Source organism: Prionailurus bengalensis, chromosome D2 (genome assembly GCF_016509475.1).
Source record: "Prionailurus bengalensis isolate Pbe53 chromosome D2, Fcat_Pben_1.1_paternal_pri, whole genome shotgun sequence".
Taxonomy (NCBI): Eukaryota; Metazoa; Chordata; class Mammalia; order Carnivora; family Felidae; genus Prionailurus; species Prionailurus bengalensis.
The window spans coordinates 73,053,671-73,069,939 of NC_057351.1; the positions used below are offsets into that span (position 1 = coordinate 73,053,671).

A 16,269-nucleotide genomic window follows, 5' to 3' on the forward strand; every position below is an offset into this window, starting at 1 on the left:
CCATCTCCGAAGTCCAACGCAATGCCTCCAGAGGGACCCCCCGGGACACAGGCAACCCCCCTGCCTGCTGTTCCTCTGCCTAACCCCATCCCCACCCTGGAGCATATGACGAGGTGTCCACTGCCCATGCCTATCCCTGCCTGGGTCACCACAGGAGCTAGCTCAGCCTGAACCACCCCACACCACCCCCCCTCCCGTTCATCTCATCCTTCTAGGGCTCCCTGGGTCCACCAACCTAGGTCTTGGTGGGGCAGGATTGAAGGTCTAAAGATAAAGGGGTGGCCCTTCTGGTTTTGTAAATTAATTTAAATGTTCTATTAAGGAAATCTGCGCACATATACAAAGGGCATAGTAATGAACCACCATGTACCCATGACCCAGCTTCCACAACTACCAACATTCTTGTTTCGCAGGCAACTCCGCCCACACCCCACCCCCACTTGCTTTGTTGGGAAAAATGTTATGGCCAGCCTTTCTGGCCATACCGCCCAGGGCTCCCACTGCTCCCAAGAGCCAACACGGTCTGATCGCTCTGATACTTATCCTTTTGCACCAAAAGCATCCTCGAAATGATCCCCTGAAGAACACCATTTTTCTGTCCCTAACAGAGTAGTAATCACTGGCCACACCCACAGGGCTTACACAGGATGGCAGTGAAGGGCGAGAGCCCTATTATCAGATGGCCTGAGTCCAAATCAATACTTCCTAGATATGCGACCTTGGATAGGTCGCTCAACCTATGTTTAGATTTCCTGCCTGGCGGAAAGGGGAATGCTGGTAACAGATCTGATGAGGCTTGAACAAACAAAATAAGGTATGCTCTTTGCCCAGCACAGAATACTCAGTGAGGAAACCTTAGAAATAGACGTGTTAGCTGGTGGGTGAGCTCTGCTCCTATGAGATACTATTAATATCTCCCATTTTAGAGATGAAGGGATGAGAACCAAGAGAGAAGCAGCAAGTTGCCAGGGACAGCCTGCTCTGTGTCCCAAGTCCATGTGTCGGATGTTCTCACTGGCTGCCTTGAACTGCAGATCACTGGAAGTGAAGAAACACTCCAGAATAGACACGGGCGAACGGTGCCAGGTGGCCCGGGACACCCAGCATGTGTTTCCCCGTCCTGGATGGGGAGCTCTCCCAGCCTGAGGAGAGACAACCACACAGTGCCTGTGTGTGCATGCGTGTAGGGGAGGGGTGCTGAATTCGATTTTACAAGACAAAATGATGCGGGAGGGGGCCAGGGGGAGCAAGTCCCTGCTCACTCTTTCTGATTTCACACACCCTACGGCCAACCTTGCATTTGATACAGCCATTCACTATTTATCGCAGCACGAGAGGCAAGAAACTGGTTCACTAACTTAAGCTTTAGCAATTCTTGGCAATTCCGATGTCCCTCCCTATCATCCTATTTTTTTTTTCCAATTTAAAGGAAAAGGGGGGGGGGGATAAATCAGTCCAGTTGCTGAGTGATATCCAGACAAAGCCACCAGCCCATCAACCGCATTTGCCAGCTGGGGAAGAGCAGGGGCGGGGGACATTTGGATGTGTGTTTGGGCCCCGCCTGGGCGCTCCCAGGCTGCTCCCCAGAGTGAGCCCTGTCAGGATGTCCCCCTCCCCCCGCACTCCCCCACTACTGCAGTGCCGTGTAGGGAGGCACCTCCCAGATCTGCAGGAACAATGGGCTGGGGAGGGGGCAGGTGCCGCTCGGAGCGCAGCAAAGGGCGGGGGCCGAGGCCACAGACAGTAAGACCGCCAGCACCCCGCCCATGGTGTCTGCGCCGCCACCTGACTCAGTTTCCCCAGCTTTGAGGTCCCCGCAGAGCCTTTCCTGGATGAATTTCCCTTACTTCCGAGACATTTTAATTTCATCCTCGCCAGGCGGTTTACCCTGCAGCTCCCCTCCAGCGGCTGCTACTGCTAAAGCCCCTCCGGTCAGGGACGCGCGGCGTCTCCGTGCGCCCAACTTTCCCCACTTGGGACCCACGATCCTGGCCAGGCCGTCCCCTCGGCTGGCGAAACCATGATTTACAGCCCTGGGCTCCAAAAGCTGTTCCTCTGTCTTCCCTGCGTTCCCCGGTCCTCTCTCGCTCCTTACCCAGCACCCCCGCCCCATTTGAGCCCTAACCTTGCTCCCCAAAGAAAGCAGCCACTGCACATTTGCAAAATGCGGGCGTTCGTCCTCGGCGCTGGGCGCCACCTTCCTCCCCCCGGCCCGGGCAACCAGGGGACGAGCCCCCGCCGCTTCGCCCCTCCACAGCCCGCAGAATCCCTGGGGATGGGCGGGGCGGGCTGTGCGCTGCAGTTCAGCCTGGAGCTGCAGCCCCCACTCCGGGCTTGTTAAATCCGACCTCCGAGGGGCGAGGGGACAGCTCCAAATCCTCGATTTGCCCCAGGCTCCCACCCCCGCCTCGCTGAGTCACGGAAATGAGCCGCTGGGGATTCGGGGCCACCCGGCGGCCGGCCCTTTACTCCGCAAGCGCGGGCGTCCCCGCACAGCGCGCAAGGGATGGACATGGTGGGGAGGTTCTCACCCGGACTCGCAAAGAGCCCCGCAGGAGGCGCCCCCCACCCCCGCCCGCCACGACGGGGATGGTCAGAGAGCCCGGGCGGGGGCTGCGGTCCCCGCCGCAGTGTCCGCACCCCGGCCGGGAGCGCAGCACGTGACCGGCGGGCCGGAGGCGGCTCCCAGGACCCCCTGCCCCGCCGCGGCGCTGACCCCGGCCCTCCCCGCTGGGGCAAGATGTTGCGGGGTGCGCGCCCACTTTCCCGCGGCCCGAGAGGGAGCTTCGGGGCCCCGGGCCGAGCGCGCCTCATCCCTCCCCCGCCCGGCCCGCCCGGCCCGCCCCGCCGCAGCCGCAGGACCCGCGCCCTGCGCTCACCTCGGGGCCCCGAGTCGCCGCCGCCGGCCTCCTTGTCCGCCATGGTCGCGCAGCCCCGGCCCGCGAGAGGAACCTCCGGCGCAGCCCCTGTTTCCGTGCGGGTCCCGGTCCGCGTCCTCGGCGGCACTCGGGCCGGGTCTGAGCCGCGGGGCAGCGGGAGCACTGCTGTGACGCGGCCGCCGCCGCAGCCCGGACTCCTCCCCGCGCTCCTCCCGGGCCCGCCCCGCGCCCCGCCCCGCCGAGCCCGGCAGGCTGGGGAAGGCCGGCGAAAGCAGGCGCGGGGCCCGGCTCGGCGTCTGCCCGCCCCCGGGACCCGTCGCTCCAGGCCCGGCCCCTCCTCTCCGGGACTCGCCCCCCGAGTCGGCCGCCGCCTAGGAGGTGGCGCGGCAGGGGCTGGGCGGCTCGTCCGGCGGCCGAACGCCGGCGCGCACGGCAGGCGCACAGCTCGGCGAGCGGCGGGGACTGGATTTCAGGTCCCCTCCGCCCGGCTGCGCGTCCTCTCTCTGGAATGGCAGGGGGCTCAAGCCCTGCAGCAGGCACCGCACAGAAACCCCACTCTCCCGAGGAAGCCGGCTCCAGCTTCCACCAATTTATCTCTCTCCCCCACCCCCCAGGGTCCCAGGGGAGCGGGCAAGCGCCCTTGCAAAGGAGGAAGCCGGCGCAGCCAGGACTCAGGCCGAAGACCGAGGACCTGCGCTGGGGGCCTCCTTCTGCGCACTGCCGCGGGCATCCTCCTCCAGGTCGCCCGCTGGACTCCATGGCAACTCGGGACCCCGGGAGGCGCTAGCCTCGGTGGCTGCGTCGCGCCTTCCATATAAGGGCTTCCAACCCGGCCCTCGTTAAAAGTCTGAGAATAACGGCATTAATAATGCAGAGCTTCGGCGGTCAATGATGCATCCTCCCTGTACTCAGGCTCCGCCCCACACACGCGCCCGGGCACCTGTTCGCGACTGGCCAAGTGGCTGCTGGGTCCTCTGTGCGAGAAGGCAACGAGGGTTGTGATAAGACTCTACTGACCACCGTTACTTGGCCTCTCCCTTATGCCTGGCCTATGCTAAGTGCTTCAGAGCCTCATCTCATCTTCCCTGCATAACTCTAAGAGGTGGGAACTATTGGTCCCCATTTCGCAGGGAAGGAAACTGAGGTTTAAGGGATCCCTAGAACACACACAAGTGAGTGACCAAACGGGGATAACGATCAGCAATCCGTCATGCCCTGAGATGGGCCATCTCTCTCAAGGGCACCTAAGGGAGGTGTCATCCTGCAGCCAAGTTATGGAGGAGGGGGTAGGCGGGGTGCTGCCACCGGAGCCCAGAGTCCACCCTCTGCTCAGAAAGTGATGTTAGGGTGATGAGTTGAAAGGATGAACTTGGGGGGTGCCTGGGTGGCTCAGTCAGTTGAGCATCCAACTTTGGCTCAGGTTGATTTCACGGCTGGAGAGTTTAAGCCCCACATTGGGCTCTCGGCTGTCAGAGCCCGCTTGGATCCTCTGTCCCCCCCTCTCTCTCTGCGCGTCCCCCGCTCGCGTGTGCTCTCTCTCAAAAATATAAATGAACATTTAAAAAGAAGTAGAAGAAGAAGGATGAACTTGCCCCCTGCCTGCATTAAAAATCCCGAGTGTGAAGTCTCCGGCTGTGTATGAGACCATGAGCTGGTTATTTAAACCTCTTTGAGCCTCAATATCCTCATCTGTGAAATGGGTACAAGAGAACCCCCTTTGTGAGAATGAAGAGGACTAGATGAGCTGATGCATGAACATGCCTTGCTTGGGGTCTGACACATGGTAAGCAGTCCAAAAAGTATTAGATATTCCGAAGTCACAGGCGGCTTTTTACAATGGCCACTTGTGCAGGGTAGTGGGCGGTGGGGGGCGGGGGCACATGGCTGGGGACACTCGCAGAGTGGAGAATACTGTTTTCCTACAGAGTGCCCTCTCCCTACTAAGACTACTGGCCTGCTGAGACAATACCCCAGCATCTCAGAGGCAGATCCAAGACATGGCCCTTATGCCATGCAAGGCCTGCAAGGCCAAGAGCATGTGGCACCCGAATGCAGGCCGGAGAAAGGGTTAAGGCAGTTGTGCAGGTGACAAGGTCAACTCTGCTTCAGCCCTTCCAGCTGACTTCCTCAGACATGGTTACAGTCTACATTTGTCTCCATGTTTGACGCCCCCTTCCCTTCCCTCCCCTAACTGCCCACATCCGGGCATCCTTCAGAACCCCAGTCCAAGGCCGCCAGCCCAGGGAAACCCAGGATGGATGCCACCCCAGTCCCCAGGCTCCTACCGTAAGCTATATACTCACACATCTCGCTTTATTTCTCTCCTCCTTCTATACCGCTGCTCAGGCAGCTCTGCACTCAGAAGCCTCCTCTGTCTATCCGCAGGGAGGCCCACCTCCACACCCAGGACTTGACCTCCCACCAGGGCTCCAGACCTCCTGAGAGTCTCCCCAGGGCACCTCCCGGGCCCTTTCCATTCTACCAAAGCCCAGCTCATCCTCCGCTACCCCCCTCCTGGCCCGCAGGGTCTCCGTAAAGGCAGCATCACCCACAAGCCGCCAAGCCCCACGCCTGGGCATCAGCTCTCATTCGTGTCTCTGTGTCTGTCCGAGTTCGGCCCATCTCCAGGTCAAGTGCTACCCAGGGGACCTTAGGCATTTCCTCTCCACCTTCACTGCCACCAACCCATCATCTCTCACCACCTACATGTCTGCAGGGCCACCACACGGGTCTCCGGTTCCTGTCTTAAGCCTCAGTCCATCGTTCTGGGAATCTGGTCTGCCCTGCCCACCCACCTCTCGGCTCCTTCTCCCCCACCCACCCCATCCCTCATGACTTCTTTCAATCCCCCACACCCACCCCTGCCTCTCGGAGATGCTGGAATTTCAAACGCCTCAAAATGCGTTTGGTGTTTGGAACACTTCACCCCTCACCCCGCCACCACCGGCTGCCTGGAGAGCTCAGCACGGACCTCCCGACCCCAGGAAGCCTTCCCTGCACCCCCATCCTGGCCTGGGTGCTCCTCCTCAGTGTCCTTATGGCACCTGTCTCTTTCCATCAGGCTCCTGACCCCTGGCATCCAGACCTTGGCCTTGGCAGGCTGTCAGAACCAGCGGGAACCCCGTAGTCCCCGCCCTCCTGCCACCTATGGCGGAAAGGCCTGAGGGCCATCTGCCCTCTCTGCCGACACCGACCCACAGTGACAGGAGGGCTCATGAGGACGATGGGGAATGACGTGCTGGGCAGAGAGCGGAAGACGGTTTTGATTTTCAGGGAATATGAAAGGCAGGGCACAGTCGGCCTAGGGGTTGCCCTCAGGGCTTTAATAATCACCACACTCATTAGGAGTCGCCCTGGCGAGCACACGCTGGGCCGGCCGGGTGCCCAGGTGGCCATCCACATGCACCGCCTCACCTAGTGCTTGGGGGGCGCTGCCCTCTCAGAGCAGACAGAAGGCGCCCGTGCAGGCAGGGCCTGTCTCCTGTCACCGACAGAGGGAAGGGCTCCCGCCCTCCTCCCTTGATGCCCGTAGTCCCCTCACCAACAGGGCAGAGGGAGGTCTCTTCACCCCTCCGCTACCAGGTCCTACATGAATCGGCCTCCTGATGCGTCCCGACCTCATCTCCTTCCACGCTCCCACCCCTCACGCCAAATCACACACACACGCCAAATCTGGTCCCCCGCTCTAGGTAGTGGTGCTGCCTGGGACACAGTCCCCAAGACAAGCACGCGGCTTGCTCCCTCACCCACTCCGGGAAATGCCACCCTCCCAGACGGCTCTAACCGAGACTCTCCTCCCCACCCGAAGTGAGCTCCGTGAGAGTAGGATCTCGGGCTGTGCTGCTCACCTCCGTATCCCCAGGTCCAGAACCTAGTACCTGGTATGGGGCAGGCACTCAGTAAATGCTTGATGGTGGATGGACTGACTCCCTCACTGAAACAGAAGCACAACAGGCTTCACCCAGCGGGGGGACCAAGCCCGCCACAGGGACATCCCATCGACCCCCCGGGGGGCTCTTGCAGCCATTTCGGACCACATCCACACTTGTGGGGTCACTCTGCAGCAAATCCCCTCCGCCTCCCCTCCAAACTCCCCCTCACAGTGCTCCCTGTGGGCTCCCTTCAGCACCCCCCAGATGATCTCTTCTCCACCTTCTGGGCCATAGGGCCCCAGGCTGTGGTCTGTGGTGGTGGGCAATGAGAACGTCCCCACCTCTGCTTATATCCATTACAGATTGCAGTTGGCCACTAGAGTCCCAAAAAGAGGCCCAGCCCAGAGCCACGTCACCACCGCCCCCTCGTGCCGGTCACTTCAGCCACGTGGGCCTGTCCTCAGGTCCCCAAAGAACGAACACCTGCCCTGGGAGCCCATTCTCCACTCCTTTTGCCGTAAACCTCTCTCATTCTCCAGGTCACTTAGATGTCACTTCCTCCAGGAAACCACCTGGCCCTCCAAGACAGCACGAGGCCCCCACTCTCCCCTCTGTGCCTGACTCCCCAAGCACTCCTGTCATTGCACTTATCACAACTCTGGGGTCACTATTACTATCAACCCATTGTATAGACGGCAAAATCGAGGCCCAGAAAGCTGCAGCTGAGAAGCCACAGGGCTGAGACTAGAACTCAGGTCTTTCCGATGTCATGTGGCCCATCTCCCCCTCCGGCGGCAAGCTTCCCAAGGTCGGCTATGTCCACCACTGTCGCCCCTAGACTTTGCATAGCGCCTGGAACAGACAGTTAAATAGTAAAAAGGAAAACAGTGCCTCGGCCTCAGGCCCTCAATTATTACTCATCTTCTCTGAGATTCTCTTCACCCCCCCCTCCCCCAGCCCACAGACACCACCCTGCAACAGCCTCCTTCCTTGCTCTTCAGCCCCCAGACAGACACACCCTCCTGCCTTCCTCGTGGATATACCACTGAAGGTGTGAATCCAGAGGGTGCAGTGAGACAGGGACAGGGCAAGTACAACACGAGAAAGCACAGTGGAGAAGAATGTGGGGCCACGTAGAGTCAGCCAGACCCGAGGTTCAAATCTGGGCTGAGTCATTCCCTGTCCCCATCAAGTGACCCGAGGACACACCTCTCTGGGTCTGTTTCTTCATCAGTAAAAGGGGTTCATAATCACAGGCAGGGTAATTATGGGAGATAATATATGTAAAACACTCAGCACAGGGCCAGGCTACATGTGCTACAGTAAATAGGACTTATTATTTAATCGGCAAATTTGGACCACAAAAATGCCTCTCCCTTGTGTCTTATAAATTACAGAATGGATCTAGGCAAAAAAAAGTTTTGGCTGGTGAAAGACACACAGAAGATATGGGGGTGAGTAGCTCTTTTTTAAAATGTTTATCCAGAATTTTTTTTTTCTTTTGATTTTGAGAAACACTGAGACTAATCCAAATCTGAGCTTTTATGTAGGAAGCTTCCAGTAAAAGCTGCTTTGGACTTTGTGAGATGCCACCAGAATTTGGTCTGTACACTGAATATCATAGAAGTGACTCCTTTGTAACAGGGCCAAGATTCAGATGAGCTAAGGCCACAGAAAATCTTAAGGGATAGCCCGGGCAATAGGTCAAGTTCTCCTTGACCTCTGACCTTTAGTACCTCTTAAAATCACAGTGTCCGGTTTATACATCCTTTTCCCTTGGATTTCTGCCCCATCTGGTGTGAATCAGCTTCTCCATTCACATTCCAAAACACATTTCACATATACAACATGGGTTGCCACGTGATTCTTCCAGGAGCAACATTCAAGGGCCAGAGGAAATTATTTCTCAGAATATCACAGTCACTCAGGCCTGCAGTGTAAACCTGAGAAATGCCTACTCAGGTAATGAAGGGTCATCCAAATATTGTTTGTAAGTATTTCAGACAGCAGAGCAAACATCTGCGGCCACTCTCTTAGCAGTATTCTCAGGAAGGCCCAAACCCTGGCTCTGCAAGCTACCGGTTCATAGTAAGATGGAACATTCTGGAAGCCACATACGAAGGAGGACAGGGCAAAGTGAGACAAGGCTCAGAGAAGGAAAACCGGAATGATCCCGTGGCCAGGAAAGCTCTCACAAAGGCTGCAACAAACTGTAGACTATTAGAGCCAAAAGGGTTTGTGTTACAGGGAAAAATTACTTCCTGCACCTTCTTCAGCTGGTAGCCCGATGCCTGGCTTACAGTAGGTGCTCAATATATGTTTGTGGAAGCAATGAATGAGTGGTCAAGTAAATAAATAGTGGGGTGGAAACCGGGGCTCAGAGAAGCTAAATCTCTCCTTCAAAGTCCTACAGATAGAGACAGCGCCCTGCTTCCCAGCTTCTTGGGCCCTCAGTGGCCCCCCTCCAAAAGGCCCAGCAGGAAGCTAACTGCAATTGATTGCTAATGCCTGGCAGGGACACCAGAGGAGGCACTAAGGCCCTTTCTAGCTCAGTGGGAGGGAATGCGGTGATGATTAGCAATATCTGGCCCCTGCAGAGAGTGTGAACTGAGGCATCCGCCTCATGATGCTGACCTCCAGAATCCCTTCTCTCCAGCTTTCTAGAATTCTATACCCGGCAAAGAAAGAGAGCATTCTGCACCGTGCAAGGATAAGCCTGGGCAGATTCAGCCACCTGCAGCCTCAAATGCCAGGAAAAGTCCTTGAAAAATCAACTCTCCCCTAGGCTGGTGCTACTTGCTCTCCCACCATCCTAGAGCTGCCTTTCTGGATGGTTCTGCCCCATCACAGGAACATTTGCACATCCCTCATGGAGGCGGGCTTCTCTGCCCGTGCTGTTTGCACTATTGTGCGTCCTCTTTGTGGTGGCAGGTCCATGGTCACAGTCTTTGCCTGGAGAAGAGAGGAAGGCGGCACTGGGTTGAGGAGGGGAGATCTGTCTTGAGGTCAGCAGGTTCCTGAGCTCAGCCTTGTGAGAGCTTGTCTCTGGGCCTCACCCATAAAGTAGAGAGGGACCATTAAGTCTTCACTGATAGCCCATGAAAAGATGTCCTTCAGTTCTGGAAGCCATGGGCTGAGGAAGAACCATTGGATAAGGACCTTAATCCTGAGATAATCCTTCCCTCCTTCCACAGACACTTATTGAGGTTTTACTATGTGCCAGTTACCATCCCAAGCTTCAAGGAAGCAAAACAGCCAAAAGTTATACTCTTGGCCAACAAGACTCTGCCCTTATTCTGGGAAAAGGCTGCCCCCCACCATACACTTCCAGGCTCTCGGCTCCCTGAAGCTCAGCTGAGGCCCCTCAGACCCCAGACTAAGAATCAAACTCAAAAGTCTCCATTAGTTACCAACTGAACAAAATGGTGGCTTTCCTATGGGCAGACTGGGCAGAGGAGACCAGGCCATGTCAGGAAGCAGCTGTGAATGGCAGGGCAAGGGAGGGCCCCGGCATCAGGCAGGGTGCCCTGGGCACGTTAACCAACCTCCTCCGAACCCCTGCCTCCCCCAGTGAAGGGGACAGGGGTGTCGCCCTCCTGGTACCATCAATGGAGGCGGTGCCACAGAGTGCTCAGACAGTCCCGCTCAGAGCCAGAGCTACCCAGATGGCATCTGGGGCTGACACCAGCCGAGCCACTGCACCTGCCCCTGGCAGGCCCACCTGCCCCTCCCCCTAGTTCCAGCCTCGGGGGTCCGCCTATCCTCACCCCCTTTACCACGAAGTCCCAGATCCATTTGCTTGCAATGGATTTCCAATCTGGACATTGCTCCAGGCCATGTGGGAACAAAACACAGGCATCTCGGCCACAGTGAGAAGATGGAGAAGTGGGAGGTCTTCAAGGACTTTGAGATTCAGGAAAAAGAACTAATCTGTGGCTATAAAAGATCTTCAGAATCCTGTCTTCTCCCCACCTCCCTCTGGCTTTTACTTTGCATTGGCCTTTTCCTCATTAACAAATGGGCAACGAACACCACTACTTTCCAGGCCCACCACCATCAGGGCAACAACAGACCATCCCCTTCACCTCTCATCAGCCTTCCCGGGGCCTCCAGCTGCTACTCTTTGCGCCCCCTTCAGGTCAGCCTGATGGATGGCGGGGCAGTGGGTGGAGATCCACTTGTCCTCTGTTCATAACCCTCCCCCAAATTTCCCACTGGAATTAGGATCAACCCAAACTTGTTTCCCAGGCTTACGAGGCCCTGCAGGATGTGGCCCCATCCACCCCGCTAGCTTCATTCCAGTCACAACCCTGTCTTATCCCCCACTCCTGAGCCTCCACTAACCCATATAGCACATTCACAATCACTACCATTAGAACAAGGAGTCCCTTCCCAAGACACTTAACTTCCAACTGCTGGAAAACCAGCGTAATATCCTGATCAAAATAACACACTCATTTTATCTTCCAGACAATTGATGTTAAAAAAAAAAAAATATGCAGGTCCACAATGTCTAAGGGTTGAACAGTTCACAACCTGACCAACTATACCCAGTAACTCGACGCTACTCTGTCAAGAGCAGTTCTTCCTGCCTCACCTTCTGCTGCCCTCTGCCCTCACCTCTGCCCCTGCTTGATATCATCCAATTGATTTACCTTAAAGGTCAGTGCCCTGGAAGGGCCCTGGAGGGGCCCACGTGTTGTTTCCTGTTAGGTCATGCCACCCCGGTTCTTCTTTAAAGCCATTTTGCTTATCTGTTTATTCTGAGCCTTTACAACTAGGCTGTAGCCTCCCTGTGGGAGGTAGTAATAACGAACATATATTAAGTACTTGCTGTGTGCTAGGCATTGCTCTAGGCACTTTACTTCTACTGTCCTTTTTGATCTTCACAGCAATGCAGAGGAAGGATCACTACCCCCATTTTGCAGACAAGGAAACTGAGGCCCACCACGATTCCCCGAGGAGTAAGTGGCAGGGTCAGAATTTGCACCTGGGCAGCGTGATCTCAGGAGAATGCCCCCAGTCTACCCTGCATGCCATGGAGAGCTGTGCAGGACTGTGCCCCAGCACCTAGCCTGGCACCTGGCACGTAGCAGGGCCTCAAGAAACATATTAAAAGGATGAACAAATCATCGAACTGGAAGGCAGAATTACAGTTTCCAAAGCACCCTCACATCTCTTCTCTCGCTTGACTCGTAAAGTACTTGGAGGGAAGCGTCATTATTCCTGACATTTTTAAAGGTGAGAACATTGAAGGCCCGGTGAGATCATAAGCAGCCTCGGCCTGAGGTCGTGATCCTAAGCAGCTGCTTTAAGCCATTCATTTCTTTAGAATCTACCGCTTAATTTAAAATTTGCATGTACATTCTGCATTCTATCCCACGATACATCTGCGATTGTATTTCGGTTTTGTCTTTTTTTACTATATTCCCTATGCCGTACCTCCTTCGTTCCATAAGCTGAAGCCTGGACCTCCCCCGCCTTCACCCACTTTGCCCACTCCCCACCTCCCTATTTGTGTTTGTTCTCTAAGCAAAACTAACAGACATCTATTACTTGTGTTCAAAACAGCTTATTGTGGTGAGTTTCAAGCATCCATAGAAGTAGAAAGAATGATATCATGAAACCCCAGGTACCCAACATCCAAATCACCGAATGTTTAAAATCCAACTTTTCACAGGACATGGACTCTCCCAGGAAGTTATCACAGCAGCGGTCCTTTCCAGACATGCCCATTTAGTTTTCACAGCCTTCCCTCTGAGGCACAAACCAATATTGGCCTCCATTTCAGAGGTGGACATTGAGCGCAGTAAGGTCAAGTCACTTGCCGGAAGACTTGGAGCTAGAAGGAGCAGAGTCAGGAGCCCCCCAGAGCTGGCCAGCTTCACCATCTGGAGGTAAAGTCCTGTCCTAAAAGAAGTCAAGGAAACGGGTCTACTCCCTCTCTCTTCTACAACAAAAGTTTGCCCTAAAATCACACCATTTCCAAAAACACCCCACTGCAAATCAGCCAAGACAGCTGGTCACCCACCTGTCCGCCCCATCGTGCCTTGTCATTCACTCTCCTGTTGCAACAGACACATACAAGCGCCTCACTGTGCTGCTGTGCTGGGACACAGTCTAGCCAGACATGGACCCAGCCTTCAGGCGCTCCCAACTCCAGTGGAAAGGAGAGAAGCAGACAGGTGTCACCAAAATTCAAGGGAGACCTTGACCAACACCCAGGCATGCAAAATGTATAAGGAAAATGCTCCGGGCTTCACCTACCCTTTATCTCCTCCATTGGAAAGCAGGGGGCAGGGAGCGGAAGAGTTAAGGGGTATGAGTTTGGGAGTTGGGTTATACTTGGGTTTGAATCCAAGCTCCACCCTTTCCAAGCTCCATAGTCTTGGGTAGGTTACCTACCTTCTCGGATTCACTTGTAAAAGAGGGTTGATAAAATCCTATCTACTGGAGCCACTGGAGCGTTACATTAGATAATGCTTAACCCAGTTTCTTCAACAAAGGAAGCTTGCCGTCAACGTTGGTCATTACGCACGGTGATTCCTCGTAACCAGTGCTCAGTAATGAGTCCCAGCCTGCCTGAGCGAGGAAGAAGCTGTGTGGAAAAGTGGACACATTTCCCGGGAGACTATTTTTATTAACCGGCCTGTCCCCAGAAACTCTGTAAATTTGGAAAGTAGACAGATTAAAGGTAAAACTGATCAGCCTTCTCTTTTCAGCCGGACGAGGGATGAGGGCCACGTGTCAGGAGGACAATCTGGTGGTCAGGGGAGCAGGGACAAAGGCGCCCTGTTGTCCCCCAGCCCCGCGCTGGCACACAGGCTCACATCCCACGGTCCTGCAGGGCAAACCCGTGTGCGGCAGGGCCGGGGTGGCTAAAACACAAGCTTCAGGCGCGGGTGATCCTGGGTCTCATCCAGCCTCTCCCCGGGCCCTCCTCCTAGGCTGATAAGAACCAAGAAGGCCCCAGCACACCTGGCGCATGGTGTGCACTTGGCTGACAGCAGTCATCACCACGTCCGTAGTGGGACAGGCACCAGACCCGGTCTCAAGACCCGTGTCTCCGAGACCAGGCTCTGCCGTGCGTTTGCTGTGTGGCCTCAGGCAGATCGCCAAGCCTATCTGATGCCCAGTCTCCCACAGTGCAGATAAAAGTCACACCTAGTCCCCCTGCCTCACCCTGCCTGTCACCCACCCGGAGCAGAATGCCAGCTTTGCCACGTCTGGGTTTTTGGTGTTAATCACTCGAAGCCAGGTTTTTCTCATCTGCCAAATGGGACTAATCATCGTACCCTCCTCTCGGGGCTGCTGTGAAGACAAAAATGCTCAGTGACCGGGGATGGGTGCTCCCCCCACCCCGCCCCCGCCCGGGAAAGAAGGACTGTGACAACGACCTTAGTCACCAGCAGCAACAGCTCCCATCTGTGTTTGCTTATCTGGTACCAGACAGTAAGCCAAGCACTCAACTGCGGAACAACATTTCACCTTGCCCAGAGAGCAGGCCCGGCGCACAGGCCAGGGGCAGGGTTCTCGGGCACCACGGTGGGTCCACAAGCCAGCCTCCCCCTGCCCCAGGGGTCTGCTCTGTGCAGTGCAGTCCCCGGCACTACACATAACGTCCCCAGATGCCCCAGCAAAGGCCTTCCCTGGCTCGCAGGGAGGCAGGAGGGGAGAGAAGGAAGACAGTTCCTCCCCAAACAGGCCCATACCTGGACAGTTTTCACTGGTCAAACGGGAAGAAAACGCATTGTCCTACGACCTCTGGTTCACCCTGAGGACGGAGGATGGTCGGGGTAAAGGTAGATGCGTGTTATTTACTTTACCCCCGCCCCCAAACATTGCCATTGTCTTTTTTTTAATTTTTTTAACATTCATTCATTTTTGAGAGACAGAGCTTGACTGGGGGAGGGGCAGAGAGAGAGGGAGACAGAATGCGGAGCAGGCCCCAGGCTGCAAGCTGCAGCACAGAGCCCGACACAGGGCTCGAACCCACCAGCCGTGAGATCATGACCTGAGCCGAAGTCAGACACCCAACCAACTGAGCCACCCAGGTGCCCTGGTTGTCGTCGTCTTGATTTCCTCCCCGCCCCACCCCCTGCTTTTTTTCCCTGGTGTCTGATAAAGTTCTAAGGTTGGAGCAAGAGGAGAAATTTTTTTAAGAAATCAAAATATTGGGGCACCTGGCTGGCTCAGTCGGTTGAGCGTCCGACTTCGGCTCAGGTCATGATCTCACAGTTCATGAGTTCAAGCCCCACGTCGGGCTCTGTGCTGACAGCTCAGAGACTGGAGCCTGCTTCGGATTCTGTGTCTCCTTCTCTCTCTGCCCCTCTCCTGCTCATGCTCTGTCTCTGTCTCTCAAAAATAAATAAACATTAAAAAAAATGTTTTTAATCAAAATATTGAACTTAAAAAAGTTAAGTTTCTGTTGTTTCAGAAACAAAGCAAATTGAGGATAAAAAGAAAAATACATGAGGTGGTAGGTTGCATCACATGTGATCTAACAGGTGTGCATGTGTGCACACATGTGTTTCTCAAAGTACAGAGCTAAACACAAAAGTCACCAAGAAATGGGGCGTCTGGGTGGCTCAGTCCGTTAAGCATCCAACTTCAGCTCAGGTCATGATCTCACGGTTCATGGGTTTGAGCCCTGCGTCGGGCTCTGTGCTGATGGCTCAGAGCCTGGAGCCTGCTCCAGATTCTGTGTCCCCCTCTCTCTCTGTTCCCCACCCCCCACTCATGCTCTGTCTCTCTCCCTGTCTCTCAAAAATAAATCAATGTTAAAAATTTTTTTTTAAAAAATCACAAAGAAATATACCTATGAAGGAAAATGTTAAACAAGCACATGAAAAATTATCAATCTTAGCAGTGATTTATATGTGTGTGTCTACAATTAAACGCTTACAAAACATTGGGTAAGTTATAAAACAATGAACCAATAATATCTAATGATGATGAGATTGTGTTAAAACTATCCTTTCACGCATATATAGATAACGCTGATACAAACTAAGTTTCACACTTTGGAAAAGCATCTGTGACATTAAAAACACTTTGATCAATTATTCCTTCTCTTAGAAATCTATTCTATGTCAAAAGAAAGCAACTATATTTAGGCATGTATTTTTCAGTGTTATTTCATGCAAAGAGTACAACTGACTAGAATCACAAATATAAATAGGAAGGTGGTGTAGCAACATGGGAAAATGTCATAATATCATATTAAGTTAAAAAAAAAAGCAGAAAAAGTCTGTATACTGATTATAACCACTAAAATTATGCCCGCATGTGATAGATAACTGGCATGCAGAAAAATCAAACCGTTGTGCTAAGGCAGAGGGATAATGAGGGGGCCCCTGGTCCTTTCCAGATCCCCTTTAATGATTTGTCATATTTTTCTATCTTCCTCTTTCTCTAAACTCTGCCAGGACACTGTCCCTCGCTTCCCAGGAAGGGCGGGGAGCTGGATCCTGCCTCGACCACTACCCTCACTCTGGCCATGCAATTTGGTTTCTAAA

General features: G+C 54.6%; 1 protein-coding gene across 2 annotated transcripts in view; it reads right to left on the reverse strand.

Annotated features, from left to right (window-relative positions):
• The window catches only part of HSPA12A (heat shock protein family A (Hsp70) member 12A), a 168,265-nt gene that overhangs the window by 66,644 nt on the left and 85,352 nt on the right, over window positions 1–16,269 (reverse strand). The window contains exon 1 of one of the 2 annotated variants that reach the window (XM_043597661.1): window positions 2,880–3,099. The exons of the other annotated variant lie outside the window; for it this stretch is intronic. Within the exon in view, the coding sequence (XP_043453596.1) occupies window positions 2,880–2,922 (43 nt within the window). The 5' untranslated portion in view covers window positions 2,923–3,099. Of the gene's footprint in view, window positions 1–2,879; window positions 3,100–16,269 lie in introns of those variants that run through there. 2 annotated transcript variants of the gene reach the window in all.